Source organism: Dryobates pubescens, chromosome 21, assembly GCF_014839835.1.
Source record: "Dryobates pubescens isolate bDryPub1 chromosome 21, bDryPub1.pri, whole genome shotgun sequence".
Classification (NCBI taxonomy): domain Eukaryota; kingdom Metazoa; phylum Chordata; class Aves; order Piciformes; family Picidae; genus Dryobates; species Dryobates pubescens.
The window spans coordinates 8,499,388-8,524,898 of record NC_071632.1 but is presented as its reverse complement, the minus strand read 5'-3'; the positions used below and the strand labels follow the sequence as shown (position 1 = coordinate 8,524,898).

At 40.4% G+C, this 25,511-nt stretch overlaps 1 protein-coding gene across 16 annotated transcripts in view; it reads right to left on the bottom strand.

The window, feature by feature from the left end:
- PARD3 (par-3 family cell polarity regulator) overlaps positions 1-25,511 on the bottom strand; it is a 426,698-nt gene that overhangs the window by 153,925 nt on the left and 247,262 nt on the right. For 12 of the 16 annotated variants that reach the window (XR_008462802.1, XM_009896928.2, XM_054171475.1 and 9 more), the window contains 5 exons: positions 22,992-23,180; positions 22,334-22,504; positions 11,731-11,881; positions 5,193-5,382; positions 11-162 (listed from right to left, as the gene is read on the bottom strand). Coding sequence is in view for 15 of the 16 variants with exons in the window: in XM_009896928.2 (XP_009895230.1) it covers positions 11-162; positions 5,193-5,382; positions 11,731-11,881; positions 22,334-22,504; positions 22,992-23,180 (853 nt within the window). In the remaining variant the exon portion in view is untranslated. The remainder of the gene's footprint in view (positions 1-10; positions 163-5,192; positions 5,383-11,730; positions 11,882-22,333; positions 22,505-22,991; positions 23,181-25,511) is intronic. The other 4 variants (XM_009896929.2, XM_054171474.1, XM_054171477.1 and 1 more) reach the window with 1 other exon arrangement.

The window sequence follows — 25,511 nt, the reverse complement described above, 5'->3', positions numbered from 1 at the left end:
TATCACTCACTACCTAGATCCATGCTTTTGGATTTTCGTGTTTTAACAAAGTCCAACTGACTGGCATCTGAAAATTGCTTTGTACGCTTTTCTGACATGCTCTGGCGTCCAAAACCCTCTCGCTGGAAGGCAAGCACTGGATCAACATCTGGACTAAGAGTGCTGTAGGGAGGGAAAAAAACCATGGGAACATTTATCAAGATCACACAACCTTTCGCTCTGCAGAGAAAAGCATTTATTCAGCACTTGACTTCTACCAACGACAAAGTGCACATTTTCACATAAACCATTGCAAATACCCAGTTACACACACGATGGATGTGGCCTACTGCATTGAGCATTTCTACTTCAGAAGTACCAAGACTTTCACTTCCAAGCTTAAAGGAAGGATACACGTATCTGGAGCACTATACAAATACTATCAGAACACACAGCCCCAATGCAGCAACAATTTGAGGGAGAACAAAATAGCTCCTTTTTCTTCATGAGAAAATAATATACATTCCGCTGATAGCAAATGATCAGATTTTTGTCTTCATCACAAAATGTTTTAAATAAAGCACAAATTTGCCCTGCCTGAAGCCCAAGGAACGTTAAACTTTTTCCTTCAAAGACCTTGCATTAAAATTTCTCTCCCTATGTGAAACTGCCTGCATATTTTTCACAGCATCTCCTAGTCTGACCCTGGCTGTGACAGACAAATGTAATTTTACTCATTGCTTCCCTACAGAGCAAGTGTTCAATCCAATGGTTCCACCACTAAATGAGAGATGGAGGTAACTGGACTAAATTTCAGTCTCTCCTGCAGGTTTCTTGCAAGACTTCAGCTGAGTCAGGCAGGTCCTCAGTGAGCAGTGATCAGTGTTCCTGCATGCTTCATCAGAAGTATGCTGACGATAATGTTAGCAGAATCAAGAATTCAAGAATGCAGGCAAAATTTGGTGTGCAAGCTAAAGCAGCAGTAGGTCACCATGGCCACAATGCATGTTAAAAATGATAATTAAAACCAAAAATTTTAATCCAAGACTGTTTATTGCTAATAAACAATATGAAAGGAAATTCACAAAGCCAGGCTGGATGAGGCCTTGAGCAGCCATCTAGTTGAGGTGTCCCTGCCCATGATGGGGAGGTTGGAGTAGAAGATCTCTGAGCTCCCTTCCAACCTAAGCCATTCTATCATTTTCTCACTACTACAGAAGGGGAGAACACTGAAAAAGAGATTGAAAGTAAGCCCAAAGAATTTAAGATTACTACTTCAGCTGGCACCAAAAAAAAATAAATCAAAAGCATAAAATACTGAAAGGAAAAAAAAAAGTAAGTATTTTACACTACTCATAACTATCCTATAGGACAAAGATCCTCAAATCCCCCCTTGATTGTTGTTTTTGAAGATAAAACAAGCTAAATGTTTTGTCACAGTGATCCCTAAATACATAAAATGTTTCAAAATAATTACTGTCTACCTTAAGGACTAAGTATAACACACATCTCACACCAAGTGAGAAATGGCCAAATGGTGAACTGCTACAGAAACCAAGTTATACTTTCACATTTTGTAACATGCACATGCTTTTGTATGCCATCTACCATAATTTACAGAAGCACCTTTGATAACACACACCTGGATATTAGGCACAATTGTGAAGAAAGGTGCAGAGAAGTGTCCAAAGGCATCAAGAACTATAAAGAATGAAAATCACTATCTGTGTTTCCAGGCAGCCTAGAAGAAATTTGGTCTAGTAGTGGCAGATTTACAAATAATAAGATATGTGCATGTGACAAGCATATAATACTTAAGTGAAAGCAGGAGCAGAGCTTATATGAATAAGTCAATGTCAAGTGCCTTTTGACTTTAATGTTTCTGGCTCAGGCTCACAATGTTTTACATTTAATTACTGCAACTATTTCAGAGATGTGTGCACAATTTAGCAACATTTTGAAGCATATGCTTAAAAGCTCTAATGAATAGGAGCCCAAACTCAAAAATAACTATCTAGTACTCATATTCACTCCCACAAAACAGTGAAAAAATTATCTCCATATGACAGAAAGATAAAACAGACATGAGCAATATATGCTTATGCCATTTACTGCACTGCAAAACATCGCTGAATAAGAACCACCTAAGGCTGGAAACATAGTCTGGCTTACTCAGCTGAACTTAGAGTTTCAACACCTTTCATAGTCAGATCATAAATGACTTTCCCAAGGCCACACAGGAGTTTCTGGCTCACTGCTAGTCAGCCCTGTCTCTGAAGGCCAGAAATATGTGGTTTTACCAAGTGAGAATTTTCTCTAGCAACATCTGTTAACACAGCTCATGTTAGTTAAAGATGACCGGCTTCATCTTGCTGAACAAAATGTATCCTCTGACTCTTCCTTCAAAAAGGGTGACTTTCTAAAACTATTTTGTTTGGCTGTGTGCTCCTTTTTTCATACGAGCCTGCTTTGACCCATATGTATAAAGTTTCTAATAAAGCTAAGTATCATTTTCACGTAAATACAGCATGGGCAGATATATTCAACTCAAAGAGGACACCACACAGGTCCTAGAGAGAGCAATGGGTTCTGGACATGCTGTCAGCAACTGGGGATTCTGGAGACTGGATCCCAGTGATTCCACTGACACTGCTTTTAGAGGCTTTCGCTCTGCTTTCCTTATCTGCACTTATCACACCTACCTGCCACTTACACTTATTAGGGGGACTGTCACTCTGTGTTTGCATAGTAACGTGTATATTAAATGCACTGATTAGCATTTTGCTCTCTGACATCACAGTATCTCATACCTTTTTATGGTACAAATATCTGAACCCTAGATAGAGTCATCAGTTTTCACGTGCTGGTTTATTTCTGTTATTAATGACCCACCAGCATGTTTTAGCAATTAAAGGAGGAGCAGATCACAGGAGCTTGAATGCATTAAAGTACTCAAAAGCCCCCACAACTGGAAAAGCCAGCGAGTACACAGGAGGACCCTACTGCTTCTAAAAATGCCTCATTTTAATATTTTTCAACCACATTAATAAAACACAGAAGGTGAGTTTAGTGCAAGTCATTAAGCAATGCCAAATGCAATTTACCATATTCTGGCATACTTAACAAATAAGATTTCTGGAATGACAGCTGATCCTTAAAAGAATGTAACCGTCTTCTGACCCTCAATGTTATTAAAATTCCACTTATTAATCCTGTCTTATTGCCCCTTTGTTTTCATAACATTTTCATCAAGGATTAGGGAGATATTGTGAGACTGGAAAAGCTTACATTTTCTTCTGTGATTCAGAACAGCTGCCATTCTTGTTTGGATAACCCTTCATCCATATCCTTTGCTTTACCCTTTGTGCCTTCCAGCAAAATCACACAATGCACCTTCGTTTTACAAGTCTTTCCTTACCCATTAGCAGCAGGAAATTCATGCAACAATCTAATTCTACCACTATTTACTTTTTTACAAATAGACTACATTACATACTAAGGTGCTCCACTGATCTACTCTTTTAAGTGCAGTTGTATCCAAAGACATTTACTGTTTCTCATACAAACCTTAAAAAGGTTTTGAGCATGACATGTTCTACAATATCTAATCCCTATTTTCTTTGCTTTCATTTTTAAGGAAGTTTATGAATTTGAAGATACATTGCAGAAGTAAATGTAAAAGCATCTGCAGGTTTGAGATGGGCTCTTACTTTATGCTGTAGGTTTTTGCTGATATTCAGCTAAACACAAATCCCTCAGCAATAACCTTTTATGCGCTCGCTGCCTTGAGTACTATTCTATTTAAACACCTCAGATCCTCAGCTCCACAAGCTTTTAAAAAAGACAGATGGACTTTACAAGGGTCCATATTATAGGTATGACTTGTCCAAGAGAAAAGCTGCAACATTAAGAAAAATAATTAAAAAAAAAAAAAAAAGAGGAAAAAAGGATGCAAAAAGTTACCTTTTTATACAGTCATTAAAACAGTGCTTAAAACCCAAAACTTGATTACTGGACATCAGATGAAATAAACTAATATAAAGCAAAGAAGAAGCTGGCAGGTGCATATCAGCTGGCAGGTGCTATTGGTGTTTTATTAAGATACTGCTGACGTACTCACAACAGGCTCAAGAGACAAGAAAAAAAAACAGAAAACTCATATACTTCACACCATTTGTGGTAATTATCTAGCTTCAAGAAGTGGCAGCATACAGGGGTGGGCTTTTATTTTGCTATTCCTATAGATAATTACAGGACTTGCAAATTAAACCTTAGATCTGTATTAACAGTACTGAGCAATACACAGTATTTCTTTGTCAGGAACCTAAGCAAGACAATAATGGAGCTCAATGCATTTCTCATTCAGACTCTTATATTAAAATGTGTTAAAGTAATTAGAAAGTCAACTCAAGATTGACAGAAATTAGTTTTGCTATAGGTTAAACATATAAAGTCACTTTCCCTACTTTGAAATGTGGAACTATATTTCCTATATTTTTAAATGTAGAGCTGTTACAATGCTCTGCCTTTGAGGAGAGTCTCAAAACACACAATGGTTTGAAAGGTGTTTCTTCAGGTATAATAAAGAAATTTTAAGTAGTTCATGTTGCAAATTCATTAACACTAAGGTAAAACAAGGAGCTGCCTTGACCTTTAAGGAGATTTTCAAATTACTGTACACTATTAGGAAAATCAGGAAAGTATCCAGAAGTATTGAAAGGCTCCTAAAGAGATAGTGGAGGACAAACCCAAAATCTATTTTATAGAATTAAATATATTTCTAGTGAGGATTATAAATTAAAATTTCCAGTTTTGGTAAATTTTTAGGGTAGGGTTTGTTTTTTCTTTTCAAAACCCAGTTCAGCTGGCAGCTAAATTAACCATAAATCATCAAATTAACACAGCTATGTACTGATTTAGTTTCAATAACAAGTAGCAACATTTCCACAAATGTTCTTTGACAGAGCACAAAACTGCAACCAGAAGTACAAAGTCTAACAAATGATCTGTACAGACTTCCTTCCTGAAACAGGGACAATTACCACTTGCAAAATAGTGAAATCTACATGTGATGGGGAAAAAAAACCACACAACCAAAAACACACAACAAAGAACAAAAGAAGATTAATACTAGCAGTAGCCAAAACTTAAACTAATGGAAGAGATGTAACCACAGCCATCACTTTTTCCCTTCCACTAAACCATGCTCTTACCAGTCTGTTGACTCATTAATTGCAGATTTAGCCCATCCACCAGCATCAACAGTGCCAAACCCAACATCATCATGGGAGCTGGATGACGAATGGTCAGAGAGATGAGGAGGGAGGACTGACAGCCTGTCATCTTCAATAATGACAGTGTCATCTTGGGGCATGTTCACTGTTGGAGACAACTGATATTTACCTGAACAATAAAAAGGAAAAGAAAACCCAAACACTAAATAATGGCAGAGAGTGCCTGGAATAATATGTAATCACAGCTGATAAAACGTCATGACAAACTGCAATGCTACTGATAAGAGTGTCACAACACAGATAATAAAATTAACTATGTCTCACTTTATACATGTCTTGAGAAGTAATATACACCAGTTGTATGCACAGCCTACAGCACAAAGATCACAGAATCACAGAGCTGGAAAGGGTCCTTCGAGCAGGGCAACCTAGAGCTAGCTGCCCAGGACCCTGATCAAAGCGTTTTCAGTACTTCTACTCTACCACATCCATGGGCAACCTGTGACAATGCTCAGTCACTCTCACAGTGAAAAAAAGTGTTTCCTGATGTTCCTTCTCTGGGAACTTGCAAAACTCTGTGTGACCTGCCCTAGGTGATCCTGCTTTGGCCTGGGGGTTGGACTGCATTATCTTGGGAGGTCCTTTCCAACCCCTAACATTCTATGATTCAGTTTCCATTTGCATACAATTATTAAAAATCAAACACAGAGAAACTTCTGTGTAGAGCTTCTCAAAGTGTGGGGGGAAAAAATGGCTTCAAACTGGATCACTGAAGAAGGTTAAAGAAGTGGCTGGAAGGAGAAGATACTGCACGGTGAACATCTCATCACTGTCAAACCGAAATGAATGCCTTCGGTTTGCATGATGTCTGATTCTTTGCCCAGCAATAGCCTCTTTGATGGGCAGGTTAATGTTTAGCCTGATAATGCACTTCTTTCCAAACACAATGCCTACAAGACTGTTAACTCTGTACTTAATAATGTCCCCAAAGAATTGATTGTGAAAAGGTACAACCTTCTGGCATTCTGCAGATTGAGCTTCCCATTTGAGAGGCTACAGTAATTCAGTAACATTTTTAACTTTTCACTATTCTTTCTATCTGACAAGGGTGAAGACTGACATTTTAATAGCTGCTTTGGAATTAAGGAGAAAACCCATCTGATGTGCCTACGCTTTTCACTGCAGATGAAACTGAAAACAGGTGAAAGGCTTCACCTCCAGCAGATGGTTAGACACGCCTCAGCAATGGGCTCAAAACATCCTTTGTAGAGAACTCAGCTGAAGTGGACAGAAAATACACTTGGAGTGAGTAACTCATGCAAGTGTTGTGAGAAACATTACAAGGAAACATTAAAGGTTTTTTGCAACCTGAATGATTCTATGCAACATCAAAGAAGCTTCATACCTAGCAATCATCGGTACATTTGACTGCTCTACAAATCTGAGACGTTGCTCAAACTGCCTACGAACCTCCCCAAGGGCATAATTTCCCCTCGGGCTAGAAAAGTGCTGTAATAGACTCTGAACATACTTCAAGTCCAGTTTCACATATATTTATTCAAGTTCAGTGAAGCAGTCTGTAATAATTTGTAGTATTTTTGATGGTATAATAAAGAAGAGAAAACATTCTCTTTCCACTGTGTCTCATGGCAGGACAATGAGGCTCAAATTTCTTGAACAAGTTACCAATCTAAACAGGTATACGCTCAGAACCATACCAAACTATGAAGTAAGAAGGGCTCTCATCTGTCACTGAAGAAAAAGAAGTCTCAGGGCTGCTGCACCAAATGGCTGGTCTCCAAGATTTTCAGTTTAGAACTTAAAATAGACCAAACACCACACTTCAAACCTGTAATAGTATAGACCTATAACAGACCAGGAAGTACTTTGGACTTGAATTAATGTAAAATGCTCTAGAACCCCCTGTACACAGAAAGAACTGGCATGAAGAGCCCATCTACTCCAGGTCCTCCTAAACCTTGATAATCCTTCTGTTTGCTCTGTACCTTGGCTCCCACACTACACTGCAATGTCATGCATGTGGCCTGGTTTTTCTTGCTATTACTTTCTCTTCAAAGCAAGGTCTGAGAAAACTGTTCAACACCCTTACAATACGTAAAAACAAAGGATGGCTTTGTGAGTGAGTCTCATGAGCATTTTGATATTGTGGGATTCAGATCAAAGGTATGGTTCAAGTCTCTTACCCAAGGAGAGGGCCTTTCTTGCTCTGAAAAGTGACTAAGAAATCGGTAGCAGCTACTCTGTGATGAAGAATTAAGTATAAACCAAATAATCAATATTAGAAATATGAATAATGGAAACAGTGATGAGATGTCATCCTACAGGAGGGATGCAGAGAATTGTGCAGAGAGAAACTATGAAATTACAAATGAGAAATTATGAGGGGAAAATGGTTAGAAGCTGAGGGAGAGTAGGTTGAGACTGGATCTTAGGAAGAAGCTCTTCAGTACAAGCATGGTGAGGCTGTGGAATAGGCTGCCCAGGGAGGCTGTGGCTGCCTCCTCCCTGAGGGTGTTCAAGGCCAGGTTGGATGAGGCCTGGAGCAGCTGTGTCTAGCTGAGAGGTGTCCCTGCCCATGCCATGGAGGCTTGAGTAGATGATCTTTGAGGTCCCTTCCAACCTAAGTCATTCTAGGATTCTATGAAATTAGAACTTTTCCAGATTTTCAGGGTTTTTATTTTCCACTAACAGCATATTTGTCCCTACCAATACAGCAAGGTTTGGCAAATATTAATATTTATTTTTCCAAACTAAACAGATGAGGGATGGGAACAACAGTCTGGGGAACATCTAAGGACAAACATGTCTCCACTACATCTTAGCTTTGGACTTCAAGAGAGTGATCAGATCTGTCAGACCACCACATTCTGAATGAGATTCCCATGCACCCTGCTTCTAAAGGGTTATTTCATTGACACATACACTCTACATCCCAAACTGGTTGTTGCTTTTTCTTGAGTAGTGCTTCCTCCTGATTCTACCCCTTAAGACAGCTATTATTTATGTGGAGAACAAAGTACTTCCTATTGTGCAGGAACTATCAAGCTGTACAAAGTTCTGGGGGATCCTTCAGGATGAAAAGTAGATTTCAGTGCAAGCTATTGTTATTCTGAGTGCACACAGATAACTAACTTGTGTTTATTCAATGTTAGCAGCAAAACTCACCTTGTTCATAAAAAAATAAATAAATAAGCAACTTGAAGAAAGAGATGAAAGAGAACTTTGTACTAAGCTGTTTGCTGAGTAAGAATAATTTATATAGACAGCAGCTACAGATTTGTGTGTTGTAAAACTCCGGAGCACAATGGCTGATATGCAAAGAGAATGCATCAGAAGTAGAGACTTTAATTTTTAATCACAGAGCCAAGAAAACCATCATGTAACACAGTTGTTATTTTGAATATATCAGCAACATAAAGCCTGGAAATATTAAAAATAAATAAATAAACAGTAGGGTTTCATAAAGCCATCTGATTCTCAGAGAAGATCACATTTCTGTAAATAAAAAATGCCTCGTCAAAACCAAGCATATCATTCCCCCAGTAAAGAAAGCAGTACCTCTTCTCATGGAATCACAGAATATTAGGGGTTGGAAGGGACCTCAAAAGATCATTCAGTCCAAACCCCCTGCCAGAGCAGGATCACCTACAGAAGGTGACAACAGAATGCATCCAGGTGGGTTGTGAATGTCTCCAGAGAAGGAGACTCTACAACCTCTCGAGGCAGCCTGCTCCAAGACTCTGTCACCCTCACAGTGTAAAAGTTTTTCCATATGTTAACATGGAACCTCCTCTGCTCCACCTTGCACCCATTGCCCCTTGTCCTGTCATTGGCCATCACTGAGCAGAGCCTGGTTCTGTCCTCCCAACACTGTCCTGCCAACACTGCACATCTTTATTAACATGAATGAGGACACCCCTCAGGTTCCTCTACTCCAACCTAAAGAGCCCCAGCTCCCTCAGCCTTTCCTCACAAGGGAGACATTCCACTGCCTTCAGCATCTTTGTGGCATTGCACTGGACTCTTTCAAACAGTTCCCTGATGTCCTTCTTGAACTGAGGGGCCCAGAACTGGACACAATATTCCAGATGAGACCACACCAGGGTGAAGTAGAGGGGGAGTAGAACCTCTCTCGACCTACTAGCCACACCCCTTGCAATTCCCCCCAGGATGCCACTGGCCTTTTTGGCCACAAGAGCACATTGCTGGCTCATGGGCATGCAGGACCCTCAGGTGCCTTTCCCCTATGCTGCTCTCCAACAGGTCAGTCCCCAACCTACACTGCTCCACGAGGTCGTTCTTTCCCAGATGCAAGCCTGTCCACTTGTCCTTCTTGGACAAGCCTGAGGAGGGGTTCAGCCACTCCTCCTAGTTTGGTGTCATCAGCTGACACTGCCCTCTGTTCCCTTAGCCAGGTCATTGACGAATACATTGAATCAGAAATTGTTGATGAATACATTGAATCAGAAATTTTCAGTGAAACCTCATCAAGTGAAAAAGAATTAAGAAAATCTATATTAGCAATAATCACCTAGAGAAGCAAACCAACATAACATTCGTCAGAAACATTAGAAGATTCATGCAGCCTTTTGCTAGTAAGCAAACATTATTTTACATAATTTAAATCACATTCTAAAATTGGTATTTTATTCCCACTCTCACAGCAAGGTTCTGACAACCAGTTCTTGCTGTCAGTTAGGGATTGAAAGAGTAAAAAACAAACCACTGTCTTAAGTACTTTCCCTGAAAATCACATTTAGATGCATTTACAAGAAACAAAGCTCTCTTAAAAGTGTTGCTCCAACTTTGAAGTAATGACTGAAAAGAGCAGGCAGTTTCCAGACCCAGAGATTTTCACTTTTGAATAGTTTCACTTAGGAAGGAAGAAAACTCAAAATCCATCATTTTTATCTAACAGCAACAGAAGCAGCAAGATTTACTCCTTTCACACATAAAATCAAACTCATCTCCTCACTACTAAGCACCAAGAGTACTACAAGTTTACATAGTTAATTGAACTGAGGGGTAAATAAAAAGACATCAGGTGATTCAGAGAGCCTGTAAGTCCCAGGGCTCCTTGATATGGGGAGAACACTCAAGGGAACCAGCACCGCATAAAACACTCCTTTTGGCTTGGTTTCATGCTCAAGACTGGCAGAGGCAGGTACAGGCCTCCAGTCTTCCTCAGTAAGTTTCTTTGGAGTAATTCTCACTTTTAAGCCAATTTTCAAGGGAGGAGGAAAATTCTGGAAGCGTCATGTAACATCAGATATAAATTCTCAAACACATAGAGAAGTTCTGAGTTTTTCCTCATTATAAATGCTAATAAGGCAGGAATTCCACTGCGTAATATACTAGTCTTGCAAGCAGTAGCTACTTTGAAATGAGCAGCTACACCTATCTCTCCCCACAGGTAATAATGACTCTGCTGCATGGCACTGCAAGAAATCATGCAGGCAGTAAGACCACAAAGGATTACGAAACACAATGCAGTTTTCACTTAGTGCTACTGAATAGTTCAGAAAAAAATATCATGTTGAAAAACTGACTGCTACCTAAAAGCCCAACAACCTGAAAACAGAGGGAAACATATATGCAAACTGTTGACTGTTAAAAGCTCAAGTGCAGGATTTTCATTTTCTAATGTTGGGGGGGAAATTTCAACCCACCACAAAGGCTGAAAATCAATCTGAAGCAACTGAAAACTAAGTTCAGCCTTAGTTTATAGCAGCATCTTGTAATATATTCTGTGGGGGACCAAAAAAACCCTCCCAGATTTAATGGTAATGTTATAAACTTACAACTCAAGCAAGCAATCTTCTGTCAGGTACTATTTTCATCAAGCATGTTTTTGTGTTTAAATTTGAAAATCCTTTCAAACTAATCCCATCCTAGTCAGTAAATCCAACCAGGCCTGTGGCAAGGCAAGGCTTTATTACCCAGCTGTGTACATCGGAAACCAAATTGCTGCAGAGCAACTGCTAATAACCTCATTCTCCACTGGGGCCATGCAGATGGTATGGCAGAGAATCTACACAAGGGATGCTCAAAATTAGTTAAAAGGTTTTAAAATTGGTGTCCTGCAAAGCAAAGATTCAAACACATTAACGAAATGCTCTAATAAGCATAAATGGGTGTAAGTTTGCCTGATTTGTTTTTATACTGCAGTATGACTGAAACAGGGGACAAGAAATGCTGAAATTAATTATCAGTTCCCATGAGTCACTGACCACTTCCATGTGAATGAAGACTCAACATGGAGACCAGAGCAACCAATAATCCATTTGTCCTGCATCAGACACTGAAAATAACATGTTAAAAGCTCCTGTTTTATGGAATATAAAAAACTCACTTTATAATTCCACCTGACTTTCTCACATTAACCATGCTGGAGGCTTGTGTCTCGTGGTGCAATGTAATACGTTAATTGCCCCTGGATGAACCACAGAGAGGAATGAAAAGGCATCCCTTGATTAGCAGAGCTGATTTGACTCACCCATTATCCGACTCAGTGCCACGTTCCTCGTGGGTGACTCACTGAGACCCTCAATCCCACCATAGAGGGAGTGGGAAATCCTCCGTTCCCGGTCATCCAGCAGAGTCTCTATGGGCAGCTCGGGCCCAGAGGGGCTCCCAGGTGACTCCAGCTGCACAGAGAGAGGAAAATTAGTGTCCAGGGTCCATTTAGCAGCATGGGGGAACTGTCACAACTTGCCTAAGGCCTAGGCCTGCCTGGGCACCAAATGAGCTAGAACTTCTCACCCTAGACAAATATAATTTGCAATGACAGCTCTGCTTAATGATCAACTTTCTAAGCCACTTTACACTGCACCTCCCATGGTGCCCTGTCAAACCTCAAATCCTTCAGCAGAAAATTGGTGTAAAAAACCCCCAACAAACCACAACACTGCATTTGGTGTCTCTTCGTTGGCTAATTTCTTAAACAGACAGTTTTGGCTGTTTGCAACACTACTGGGCAGACAGCTGGGCCATCTTTCCCACACTGACAGCTTGTCAGAACAAGGCCCCCGTCAGGAGTGCAGAGCAGCAGCTCGATTTGGAATTGGGCTGCTGGAGCTTTTTGAAGTAGTGTAATTTGCTTTCAGATGTGATCATCATGGAAACCCCCAGGAACCCTACTACACATATTAGTAACCAATATGCAAACACTCAGTGTTTTGTAGCCATGAGGGAAAGGAAAGGGAAAAAAAAAATTAAAATTTAGACTTCACAGTAAATACTTTTTTTTTTCTTTTTTTTTCCTGTTTCAGAGCAGTTCTTCACTTTGCTTTTTCTGCCTGAAAGAGTACAGAGACCTCACATGCATCACCCAGTCTGGAAGCTTCCCTGATTCCTGGCGCTGCTGCAGTGTCTAGGTAGAGCCACTAAAAACAGAACTGGCAAGACCTGAGGTACCCTCTGCCACCACAGCTCTCAGTCCCTGGAGCTGCCAGGTCCTCTTCCAACATGACTCCAGGAAGATGTCCCCAGGTCATTACAAAACAGATGAAGAAGATGGTGGAAGAAACAATGAAGACAGTTTGCTTGGACATATGCACAGGGGAGAAGACTGCCTATATATCCACCTCTAGCTGCTCTCTGCCAGAAGGCTCCCCTGAGTGACTTCCCAGCTTAGCCTTCCTTTGCAGAAGCTGCTCATCCCTTGTTTTCTTGCTTATGCCTCTCAGATTTTTCAGAAAGAGGAAAAGTTGAATTTTCCTCAATGGGTCTCAGAGAATCAGAGGTCAGTGGAAGGCAACATCCATGCGAGGCCAAGATGGATTTAGCCACCCCATTAGCCAAGGCAGCCCCTGGGAGTGAGGAGAATGAATATTGTGCACTCAACAGTCATCTCAGACACCCAGTTTGCCAGCACCCAGTCACTCACTGTGGAGACAAGAGACTCCTCACACCATCACCCAGCCTTCACACCATCCACCCTCCCTGGCCCTAAAGGTCTCAGTTCACCTGAGCTCTAGCATCCTGCTGGCTACGCAGTAATGGTACCAAAGGAGCTTCACTGAGACCATTAAACCAACTCAGCTAAACAGTGTGAACTGAAATCCAGCTCCACTGAAAACATAAGCATTAAAAAATAGGTGTATTTGGCAGGGTAATCAGATGAACTCACACATCAAAGCTTTAGCTGCTCTCCCCAACACGCCTCTTCATATTGAAATGTGCAGCTAAATCTCAAGGACAATGTCCTTAGACAAATACCATAGCACAGATTTTATATGTATTGAAATACAGTGGGCAGCAGACACTGCAAGACACTGAGCACGCTGCAAATTCTTTGAAGCCACTGGGAACTGGGAATGCTGACTTCAAGGACTGGTCTCTAAATGAGCACAAGAGCAGTTCACAGTTTCAGGAATTACAACAACAAGCAACATGTTTGTTGGCTGCTTTTTTCTTCTTTAAAGAGCTGCCCATTATTAATCACTCTACCCACAGTCCTCAGATAACAAAGAAATGTGTGCTATGAAAGATTTTTTTTATATCTGCTCCAAGGGCTACAAAGCTCTCAGCTACAGCCTCCACAGCAGGGGCTTTGAAGGCAGCCTGATGGACTAACAACTTCTGACATTCAGGCGCTGGCATAATGCTGGGGACATGGAGGGGCAAAGGTTTGTGAAATGCCACATGACAAAATCGAGGAGACCATGATCAGGAGGTCACAAAGTCTGCAAAAAAAATTATTATTTCTGTTCAAAGGCATCATCTGTTTAATATAAATGAGATATTTAATGAAGTTCCAAATTGTAGACTTATCTCTCCCAGTTTGATAAGCACTGGGGAGACTTACTGCATCGGAGGGTCAACACAATTACAATTGGAGGCATGTCAAGCTGCAGGAGAATAATAAACTTGCAGTGCAAGTGAATTAGACTCAATAAGGTTTAAATTGTGAAATGAGGATTTGTTTTATTAGTTTTTTTAAATTGCAGATTACAACTGACAGCTTTACTGAAAAGTAAATTAAACAATATTTGTAGCTGCTGCTATAAAGGAATTGAAGGCAAATTCAAAAAGAATAGGAAAGTTAAATTCTGAACCACTACAAGAAAAGAAAGCACAGCAACATTAGATTGCTTGAAAGTTTAAACTTGCATGACAAATGCATTAAACGATGAACTAACCTTTATTTCACTGCCTTTAAATAAGGTGTGAAAATATCAAAGTGCTTTGGGATTTAGTCTCCCAGTGCTATATTGATGACTTTATGTAACAAGTGTCCAGCTTTTAGTGAGCCATATCGCACAGTCCTTCTTCATGTGACAACCCATCAACTTTCAAACTCATTTGTAGGAAGGTCTCAAGAGATTTTTCAGGAAGATACTGACAAGAAGAAAGCTCTGAATCAGAGAAATACATAGAAATTCACTCCTGGTAATGCAGTAAAGGGTGAATCAAAAAAACTAGCAGGAGCTTGTATTGAGCTGGCAGCATTTAATAAAGTGAATCATGTATTTTTTCATGGGGAAAACTTTTTCAAATTTAATTAGCATCTCAAAAGATGGGTTTAAACAAAGGCATCAGCAGCCAACCACACAGATATTTCACAAAGTATACAATGCCTTTCATAAAACAGAAAACATCAAACCACAATTGCACAACTGGCTTTCACCCCAAAAGGGCTTCTTCCTTACATTGTTAACAGGAAGGCTGTCGAAGAAAAAATACATTGAATTTGGAAACTGGGCTATGGGCAAGACAAAGACACCAACAGTCCAAAGCAAGACTGCAGTTCAACTAAAGACTTGTTCTCGCTGATGCATTTCTAATAAAGAGCTTGAGTTACACATTCCACTTCTTTCCCTTAGCTGAAATCAGTGCTATTCATAGAGAGTAGGCAATATAAACAAGGATGTACAAAGTCCCAACCTTCATTAAAGGTCTGTCAAGAAAGGCAAGCTAGGCTGCAGCTGCCCCCTATACTTTCTATCCATAGCTGCCCCTAGCAGGAGTATTTCATGGTGTGACAGTTAAGAGTCATGGACTGGATGAGGTTGAATGGAAGCACTGGTGATTATCTATTCCAACCTCTTGCCCAAAGCAATGTCAGCAAGAGCAAGTAGTCAATGCCTTCTCCATTCTGGTTACCTCCAAGGACAGACTGCACAACCTCTCTGGGTAATCTACGCCTGTGAGTGACCACACTCTCAAAAGAATATTTTTTCCTTATTTATTTAAAGAAATTTCTTGAATTTCAGTTTTGTGTCCATTGCTTCTTGTCCTGGCACTGGGCAGTCCTTAGAAAGGTCTGGATTGTTCTTCTTTATTCCTTCCATCAGGTATTCATAGACTCTGGTAGGATCTCCCTGAGCTGCCTTCTCTCCAGGCTGTAAAGAGAGTTCCCTCTCTGGGCTCCTAGCACTGATCTATAATAAATGATCATATTCATAAAAATGCGATAAAACCTCACATGCTACAGATTGCCTGCAGCTCTTTTTCTCTCCATTCTCTGGAAATAAAAATAGAAACAAGATTTTTTTCAAATAAAAAAGGTCTCTACCCTGGCCCTTTGTCATTCAGATAAGAACCAGCTGTTTGCTAAAGCACTGTCTGTACTAACTAGCCCAGCTGCTGCTTATCTAGATGATAAAAGGACAACTAATGCAGTCTTTTTCACTTAAACACCACCATCCATCCTATCTGAAGTTATGCACATAAATATGAAAAAAGTTTATGCACAAGAACATTGCCAAAATATTCAAAGCATAAACAATTTCTTTCTTTCTTTTTTTAAACAATAATCAGACTCTCTTTTTCCTTCAGAAAGTAAATTATCCAAATACTGGCACGCAAGCTTTATGGATTATAAAGAAGCCAGCACACAAATTTCCTATATATTACACTGCACCCAAGGTACTGAAGGCTTTTCTGTCACACATAAATACTCTCCAGGCTTTCTTTTTCCCTTTCTTATTTGTGTACTGTGGCCAAGATGTCCAAACCGCTTCAGATTCCTTTTCTGACAAAGGTACTTTTACAATACTACTATCAATATTAAATATGGTTTTCTTTGTTACCACCCAAGTTGGCACCCTGCATTAGGGACAGACTTTACAAGGCATAAAGTAGGTAAAAAGCCAGTAAAAGGGTCACATTTGACTTCCACAACCACTCATGCACCAGCAAATGTAAAACTAGTACAGTGTTTGTCAGAAACACTGCATTCTTGTTCTGACAACACTAGCAAGCAGAAGACAAACTGCTTTCACAATGTGGGGGGGAACTCACACAGCTTTGCAAAATGTATTTAGATGATAGGTTATGGGGTATGTGGAGGAAGCTGCGTTAAGATGGAGCTTGTAAGTTGATACCAAGGATAGAAAACAGATAAAGGAGAAAAAAAAAGTCAAAATAAATGGGGAGAGGTAGCAGTGCAGAAGACAAGATGTTGTCATTCCTGACAACTAAATTGATAAAATGTTTCTTGGGATGTTCACTATTAGAAATTTACCTAAGTAAACTGCATCAAATAGACACCACAAGCCTAAAAGGAGATCTTTAATAAGTCCTGTATTAGAAAAATAAGCAAACACCAATATGGCCCAAGAAATGAAAAGGAAGAAAAGAATTTATGCAGCACCATTCAGAGTAGAATAGAACAGAATTAACCAGGTTGGAAAAGACCTTTGAGATCATTAAGTCCAGCGCAGGCTGAAGGTAAAATGTTCACCAAGGACATCAGAAGGTACACATGGAATGAGTTATATACCTTACTGGCAAAAGTAAAAGGGTCACTGAAGTAGCCAAGCCCAACAATTTCTTTGCCTCAGACTTTACTGCTGAGGATTGGGCAGATTTCCACATGTGACCTCCACTCTTTCTAGCAAACAAGGAGAGAAGTGCGATCAGCCAGAAGCAATTACACCAGAACATTAAACCAAATGGATAGGTGAGAAGTTAACATGCCACTCAGTTTGGATGGCATTCTCCCAAAAGCTCTAAACAAACTCAAACATGAATCCCATAGTCACTGGCCAAAGCATTCAACATACTGCTACAAACATCTGTGGTGCCAGAGGGCTGGTGGTTGTCTGTGTACCCAGACAGAACTAGAGAGAAGCCATCTGACCTCTTTACAGATGAAATGGTAGCATCTACAACAGGGATTAAGATCACTGAGCATAATAGACAGGGGTCAGGCAGATGTTCATAGGAAATCTTGCTTAACTTGGATGCTGGAGTTCAAAAAGGTACCACCGAGCACCCTGAGCTCTCAGGCAAGGAAACAGACATGATGTAGTTGCATTTTCCAAAAGCCTCTACCAAGGTTTCAAATCAGGCATTAAAGAAACTAAGGTTTTGGGGACTGGACTAAGTTTTCATTTTCTGGGTTGAAACCTAGATAAAGGATTTGACACAAAGGATGGAGAAAAGCCAGCTGTAGTTTCCTCCATGAATCATAGCTGGGAACAGTTTAAGGCTGAATAGCTTTATCAGTGACTTGGAGAAGGAAGTGGACAGTGAAACCTTTGTTTGGAGAAGATGCTAAAGCCTTTTCAATAGTTAAATGAACTCCAGAAGGTCATCAGAAAACTAATCTAGTGAGAAAAGAGAAAAACAAAGGTGTCATATCAAATTCAAAGTAGGTAAGTAAGTAATGCATGCAGGGGAAAATGATACTGAATGGTTTATGCTATCACACATACTAGAAAAAGAAGGGAAAAAAGCTTGCTTGCATACTTTTTAAAATACTGAAACCACTCGTTTGCAAAGTCTCTCTTGCTGATCTGCCTACCAATCAATTTACTGTAAGAATTGGTGAGATCTTTATATGATCTGGATTCATTACTGTTTCTCTTCTTCATGGTTTGCGCTGTTTTCAACTCAGCAAATGGAACAAAGATGAACAGGCATGCAGAAAGAAATTTGGGGATCTGCAAATCATTTGCAAACCTTCCCCTTCAGGCAGGTTCAGAAAGACATGAATTCTGTCAAGAAAGGGGAGATAGACAAGAAAACCCCTTGAAATCTCACATTTTGAGGAAAATAGCAATGCTCTCTCTCTTAATGGCAGACAAGTGCTGCCTGCATGTGACATGAAGAGAGTGTGGATGAGCAATCTGTGCTTCTAAAGTGTCCAGGTTGCAGGACTGAAAAGAGCAGGATTCCAAATAGAACAAGCGCCTTTATTTTCTTGAATCAGCACATACTGCAGCCAGCTGCAGGGCTCGGCCCGACAGTCGTGCCTGCACACTCTGTGTCGTGACGACACAGCCACAGCTGTTTGCCCATACAGGCTAATCACCATAATATCACTAATTAACAGAAAAGAGTGCAAGAAGCTCCAGTGCTTCTGCTTACATCTTGGTGATTTTAAAAATGTCAGCCCTGAGTTAAAGATCTAAAAGCCGATGGTCACATACTCTGAAAACTGAGGGGTTACACACCGACCACATGAGTACCGAGTCAATACTAGTGTTAGTCTTCCTGGTTTTAGCACTGCATAGCTTTGAAAATGCACCTTCTGTGCTCGTAGAATCAAAGAATCATACAATGGTTTGTGCTGGAAGGGACTCCCAAAGGTCCAACCCCCCCTGCAGTCAGGAGGGACAAGCTTCACTAGATTACTTGTTGAACCTGACCTTGAATATCTCCAAGGATGGGGCCACCTCCATGGGCAATCTGTTCCAGTGTTCCACCAACCTCATGAGGCAGAACCTGTTCCTAACATCCAATCTAAATTTTCTCTAATTTCAAACCATTTCCCCTCATCCTATCACTCCAGGCCTTGAAATGTTAGGAGTCAACACACTATGCTCACTCAGCCTCTCCTCCTAGGGCTTGTACTCCAGACCTCTCACCAGCTAGTTAAGAACAGCACATTCAAATTTTTCAAAGGCAGAGGTGGGAGGAGCCTTGGATACATCCAAATCTCAAACCAAATGTTTTTATTACACTGATCTAACAGCATCCATCTAATATTCACTGTGTGATTTTTGTCTGGAGGAGCTGATATATTAAACAAACTTTGCAAGTTTTGCAGTAGGACAGCTTACAGAATTAATTCTATTTCTGTACTCTGTGTAGACATAATGCAAACAGGAGAAAAAAACTCAGATACACAGCTTTGGTTTGGAGTTCACTCCTAACTACCACTCACTCCACTTATATCAATATTTACTACAAGATAATTCACTTGAAATCCTGAATGGATTATATTCTATCTCCTGGTGAGTCAATGAAAATTCTTTCTACAGGCAACTCTTCAGTTCAGTAAAACCACAACAGCATGAAAATGTGTTTTACCTTCTGGGAAGTTTGTGGTCTCTTTTGAGTTTACAATTACATAAGCACATACGACGTAAATTATCTCCTCACTACTTCTCTGAGGACAAGATAATACTCTGATGGTGGTTATGTACACTTCTCTTGTTACCATAATTGCCTTGGAGGCTTAGTCTACAACAAGAGAACTGTTGGAGCTGTATGAGAATAGATCATGAAAAAGAAGTATCAGAGGTCACTTCATGAAGTTTTGACCAGTTCAATGCTCAAGGTAAGTATCATCAAATCACAAAATAGCATAGGTTGGAAGGGATCTCAGAGAGCATCTATTCCCACCCCCCTGCCATGGGCAGGGACACCCCTCAAAGCTCAAAGCCTCATCCAGCTTCGCCTTGAGCACCCTCAGGGAGGAGGCATCCACAACCTCCCTGGGCAACCTATTCCAGAGTCTCACCACCCTTGTACTGAAGAACTTCCTAAGATCCAGTCTAAACCCTCCCTCCCTCAGTTTAATACCATTCCCCCTTGTCCTGTTGCTAGACACCCTGATGAAAAGTCCCTCTGTGGCCTTCCTGTAGGATCCCTTCAGGTACTGGAAGGCAGCTCTAAGGTCCCTCAGGAGTCTTCTCTTCTCTAGGCTGAACAACTGAAACAGAGAGAAATAGTAGTCTGCTGAACCGTGCTGCCATATGAATTCTGCCCTCTCCCACAATTCTTAGGGTTGATTATGAAATTAACATTAAAAGGAATTCATAGTGCTATCTTTCTTCAAATCCAATGACACCTCAATTTTACTGAAGAAAAAGCAAACTGGGTTGGCTGTCTCAAAAGAACTCAGTTTGATTTTGCAAATGCAAACCGATTACTGAACTCAAAGCTACTTCATTGAAGTCTGAGCGCTGCAAGAGTTCCTGAAAACTGGCTTCTTGAAGACTGCCAGCTCAGCAGGAAAATAGCTTTATGTCCATGCAAGTTGTGCTTTCATCACATAAAACATATGCAAACAGTATTGATATGGCTGTTTCCTTTGGGTGAATGTCATGAAAGCAGCGATTCCTGGGAAAGAGCAGTTGCAAAAAATTATTTAGTGAAGATGATCACTACACCAATAATTGCTTATCATCACTTCTCCAAATCATTATGGCTCATCTCACTAGCTTATTAAGGAGTAGGGAAAGGGCACTAAAAACTGTAAACGAAGTCTAAGACAGTCACAGCTCCCCATGCTGTTCCCTCCACAGATACATTTCAGTGTATCTGATTGATCAGTTCTTTCATCTTGGGACCACATACACTGTAGACTAAGCTGTGATATTTTTTGCCATGTGATTTCTGCAAAATAAACCACACAAAGTCAAGCAGGCATAGGGCAGCAAAGCATTCTTAGCCTGAGTAAAATTTCTATCAGATTTAAGGAATAACGTCTTTGGTTCATCACTGCTCCATCGTGTTTACAAACACTGTCTGGATACATTTGATCTAGAAGACTTCCACTAAAAGTGAATATCCCATACACCCTTTGGGAAGAAATTACACTAAATACAAAAATAGTTGAAAATACTGCACTCTCTTAAGGTAGTAACACAGCAAATGCAGCTGTAAGTGGGTACAATTAAGGAACAGCCCAAGTTCAGAACTGGGGCCAGAACAGGGCATTACCAAATATAAGAAGTCAGAATTCCTTCAACATCAAGTGAGAAACTGTGTGCATCCAAGCTGGTTTTCCAGTATGTATTTATAAGCATGTGTGTATGTGAATTGAAGCTGAGTCTAAGCAGTCAAACAAGAGGAGCTTAATAACTTTAGAGAGCTTAGTGTCTTTCTGAGATGTGATTTCATAGTACACTATGGACTGGAATTTTTTTAGGGTCAATTTTATGCATTTAAAAATAAACCATTCCTTTTCCCCCTAGGCAGGATCAGCAGTACCAAACCAATTTGTGAACATCATTTCTGAAGTATGATGCTCAAGAAATAAGACTCTCAACGAGGCCTTACTGATGTTAACAGGAATGAAAGAATGACTTTTAGATGCCTGAAGAACAGATACTTCCCTCACCTGCCACTCAACTGCACCCTATTTAGTTCAGTGCAATTCTCCAATTTGTCAAAATCATTGTGAAGTCTAATTCAGTTCTCCACTGCCTCTGCAGTTCTTCTCAGCATCACAAGCCCACGTATTCTTACTATATAACATTGTTTACATTAATATAGAAGACAAGCTATCAGAAATTATGACTATGCTTCAAAACATCAACACATTAACACCGCGCCGGAGGAGAGGAAGTTGCAAATGGTATCAGAAAAAGAATCATCACTTCGCCCCAAACTCAGTGTTTCTTACTTCCCTGCAATGAAGGCAAAGACAGAACACACTTAAACCCCAAAATAACAAAATTATTCACATCAAGTTGTGAAGAATCTTTACAAGGAACTTTTAATTGTTTAGATGAAGTAGAGTAATAAAATGTAAGAGCTCTGCTCTTCATTAAAAAGACTGAAAGTGACAAAGCAGCAAGTCAGTTAACACCAAGTCTATAAAGGAAAGATTCAATAGACTTACATAAAAAAACTCCCAAGAACAAAAATCACATAAACAGTGGGATCCAATTACAAAATCAATATCGTTTTATTCAGTGTTTCCTGTTATTCACTGATGAAAATACTCCAAAGAAAAGCTTTATTGATCAGTAATAAGGCTAGCATGTCTAACACTGAAATTCAGATAATTTTGTAATTCTTTCTTTAGCTTCTCAAATATTATTTTCCAGGTCTCAGAGGAAACATGACATCTCCTATAAACACAAACACTTCACAAGTCAAAGCTCCCAGTCCTGATATCAAAAGCACATTACCTCATTGCATTTACTTATTCTCCTCGCCACAATAAGCTGAATCATTCCCCGTTTGTTTCCTTCAGTGGACATGGATCTCCTTAAGGTTTCCATAGCATCTTGGTTTGTTTTGCCCAATAATGATTCTCCATTTACTGCTATTAGTTGATCGTTCACTCGAAGCCTGCCATCCTGGAAGAGGAAAGATTATAGCTAGTGATATAAAACACACACAAAAGAAGTTTAGTCTGCTGGGGAGAGAAGGAGAAAAACAACAACAAAAACCAAAACCAAAACAATCAGCTATGCTTAGTCCTAATAGTTTATGGCCAAATGAACACTGGTATAATAGCTTCCATTGCAGCCACTGTTGGAAATGCCTATTCCAATTACAGATTTTCACTGCAAGCTATTAACATAACCTGTTGGCACAAACAGAATGCTAATTGAACTCTACCAGAGATGCCTCATATCCTTCCCAAGAATCTATAAGGTCTGTTTAAATTATGGGATGTGCAAACATGAATCTGAATAGGTATCTAAATGTTACCTCTGACGGTGTAATTCGGAAAAGCTCGTTACAGAGCAACCTCATTCTTTTTGAATCTGTGACTATTCTAAAAACAGCCTTATTATGGGAAATGGAGGAAGACCAAAGCACACAGGTGTTGCCTCTTACCTTGGATGCTGCTCCACCGTTAATAATGGACTTGACGAAGATTCCTAGATCGGCATGGTTTTCTTTTGACCGGTTACCTTTGACACTCACGCCGAGTCCAGCTGATCCAGAGTCATTCAGTGGAACTTCAAATGTCAGGAACTCCCTGGTGCCATCAGGTGTGAGGACAAGCTCCTCTTCTTCTGCTTTCTGTCAGGAAGATTAGCATGGGATTATAGAACAGCATTTCTCTTGGGAAATTCTCTTTCCTCTACAGTTATTAACATGAAAAAAAGAAACCAACCTGCTTTTAACTACAATGCCACAATATTTTTCCACAGCAATTATTTGAAGAAACATGCACAAATTGTGTATTTTTCAATCACTTCCAGCTGATGCCTAAATTTAGAAATATCTTACATTTCTGTCTAAGTGCTTCTCTGTCTAGTAAAATAATTGAATCGTGTGTCATTACTGAATGTGCCATTAATACCAGCTCACACGGAAGCTGCTCTCTCATTAGCCAAAAGAGAGCTGTATCAGAAATATTTTCCTACTTGCAAACCTGCAGAATTCTTTTAAATATCATCATCTATGGTAGTTTTACAGTCATGGGGAGAAACTAAGTACAAGAAAATTAAATTCAGAAATTACTCATTTAGTTTAAAAGTAGCTGTGTTAGGCAAAACAGAAAATGACACAGCTGAGGTCTGCAACAGCATCTCTTTGCTGCTGCCAGGATTAGCATCACATCTGACTCTGAGCACCAATTTTCCTTCTTGCCCAGCTCTGCCCTTCACCTCTGTGCCCCTACTCATAACTTTGGTTCTTTGCTGCCCTCCATGCTCGGCTTTAGCATGGCTAAGACAATCCCAGATTTTGAACACCTGGAATTACGGTCCCAGGCTTGCCAGAGTCCCCAGGAAGGAGCAGCTCACGGACACCTTTCCATGCACCCAAAAGCTGTGGAAGTGCTGACCAGCCTCTCGCTTCACTTCCTACCAAGCACAGTATGGTGGTGGACTGGGAGCAGGGGCCTTGCAAGGTCCCTACAGAAAGGTGGCACTTGTGCAGACAGCAGCATTGGGGCCCAGGGTGACAGCAGCTTGAGGACCCAGGAAAGAAAACTGGCAGGCCCTGAGAAGCAGTGCTCACACACAGCAGGCAGCTGCTGAAAGGACAAACAGAAAGGATGAGCTATTCAGCAGCCCTGTCCCTTGCAGTAGATGATGTCCACTTGTCTCTGATTATCTTTCAGTTATGACTAAGCAGTTAGAACCACTTTTGGTTGTAACTTCATCAATCAAAGAAAAAAGTCATGCCCTTACAGGTAGTTCTCTCCAGTGGGCTTAGTGTCCAGCCTCTAGAAAGGCTACCATGAACCCAGCTGTCCTGTTGTCTTCTCACCCACATGAAGGAGAAAGAGTGAGAAGATACATCAGAAGGTGCACACTAAAGTCCAACAGTCAGCAGTTCTTCTCTGGAAGTATTAATCTGGCCAATTTTCTTCATAATCTTAGCAAACACATCACCTCCCTTACTGACACTGATTTTATACTGGATTCTCCCACGTTACTCTCATCTATTTACAAAGCTTGATTCTGGTTTTCTTCTACTCTCAAGATACTTGGAGCAGGACAAGACACATGAGAAGCTAACATGTGTGTGCTGAGCTGTCCCTGTTTCTTAAGACCTGAGGAAATGCAAAGCTGACAGGCTGTTCTGAAATCCAAACACAGACTGCGGCAAACCTGGATGTGAAAGCCATGTGGAATACAGCTGACTGAGATTATCAGTTTGGGCATAAGCATGCTAGTTGTGTTACCACTGACCTAGAAACACAGTGTGAAAATGTCAGATGGGAAGGCAGTCAGACTGCTGAGAAAACCCCAACAGCCAAGGGAAGGAAAACAGGTGCTCTGTCATTTCCAGTTTGGTTAAAAGCATGAACCTTAATGTGTTCATCAGCCCTCTCTCCCTTGCATTAGGCACTATTTGCTCACCTCTAACCATGTTCTTTTTTAATAACAAAGCCTAATGCTTAATCAATTGGGGGGAAAAAAATTTAACACCCCCCTATCCACATGCCATGGCTAGGCTGGCTTGCTTATGACTCCCATCATCCAAATACATCTCTTGGCCACATGAAACAGCATGATTTGTGCTAGCTGTCCGCAAGGGAAAGCTGCCCTGTGTCCATGTAGTAAAATACTGGATCTAAAAAATGTTTCCCAAATTTGGGGAAAATTACAATCCTAATTTCCTGTTTGGGTCCCAGAAGCACTAGTTACAAGCATGTATTTCAATGCATCCTTGGTCAGGTGGCTGCTGAATAAACAATCTGAGACAGATGCATGTTACATTTTAGTTTCTGGAACACTGATCACTTTCATATTCTTTAATAATTAGTTGTAGGAATAAAAGCTTGCAAGCCAAATGGGAGATGAAGCCAAGGCAGGATGTATGGGTAATCCAAGGAAGTACATAAGATTAGAGCACTTTAATTTACTACTGATGTCATAAATTTACAATTAATCTCCC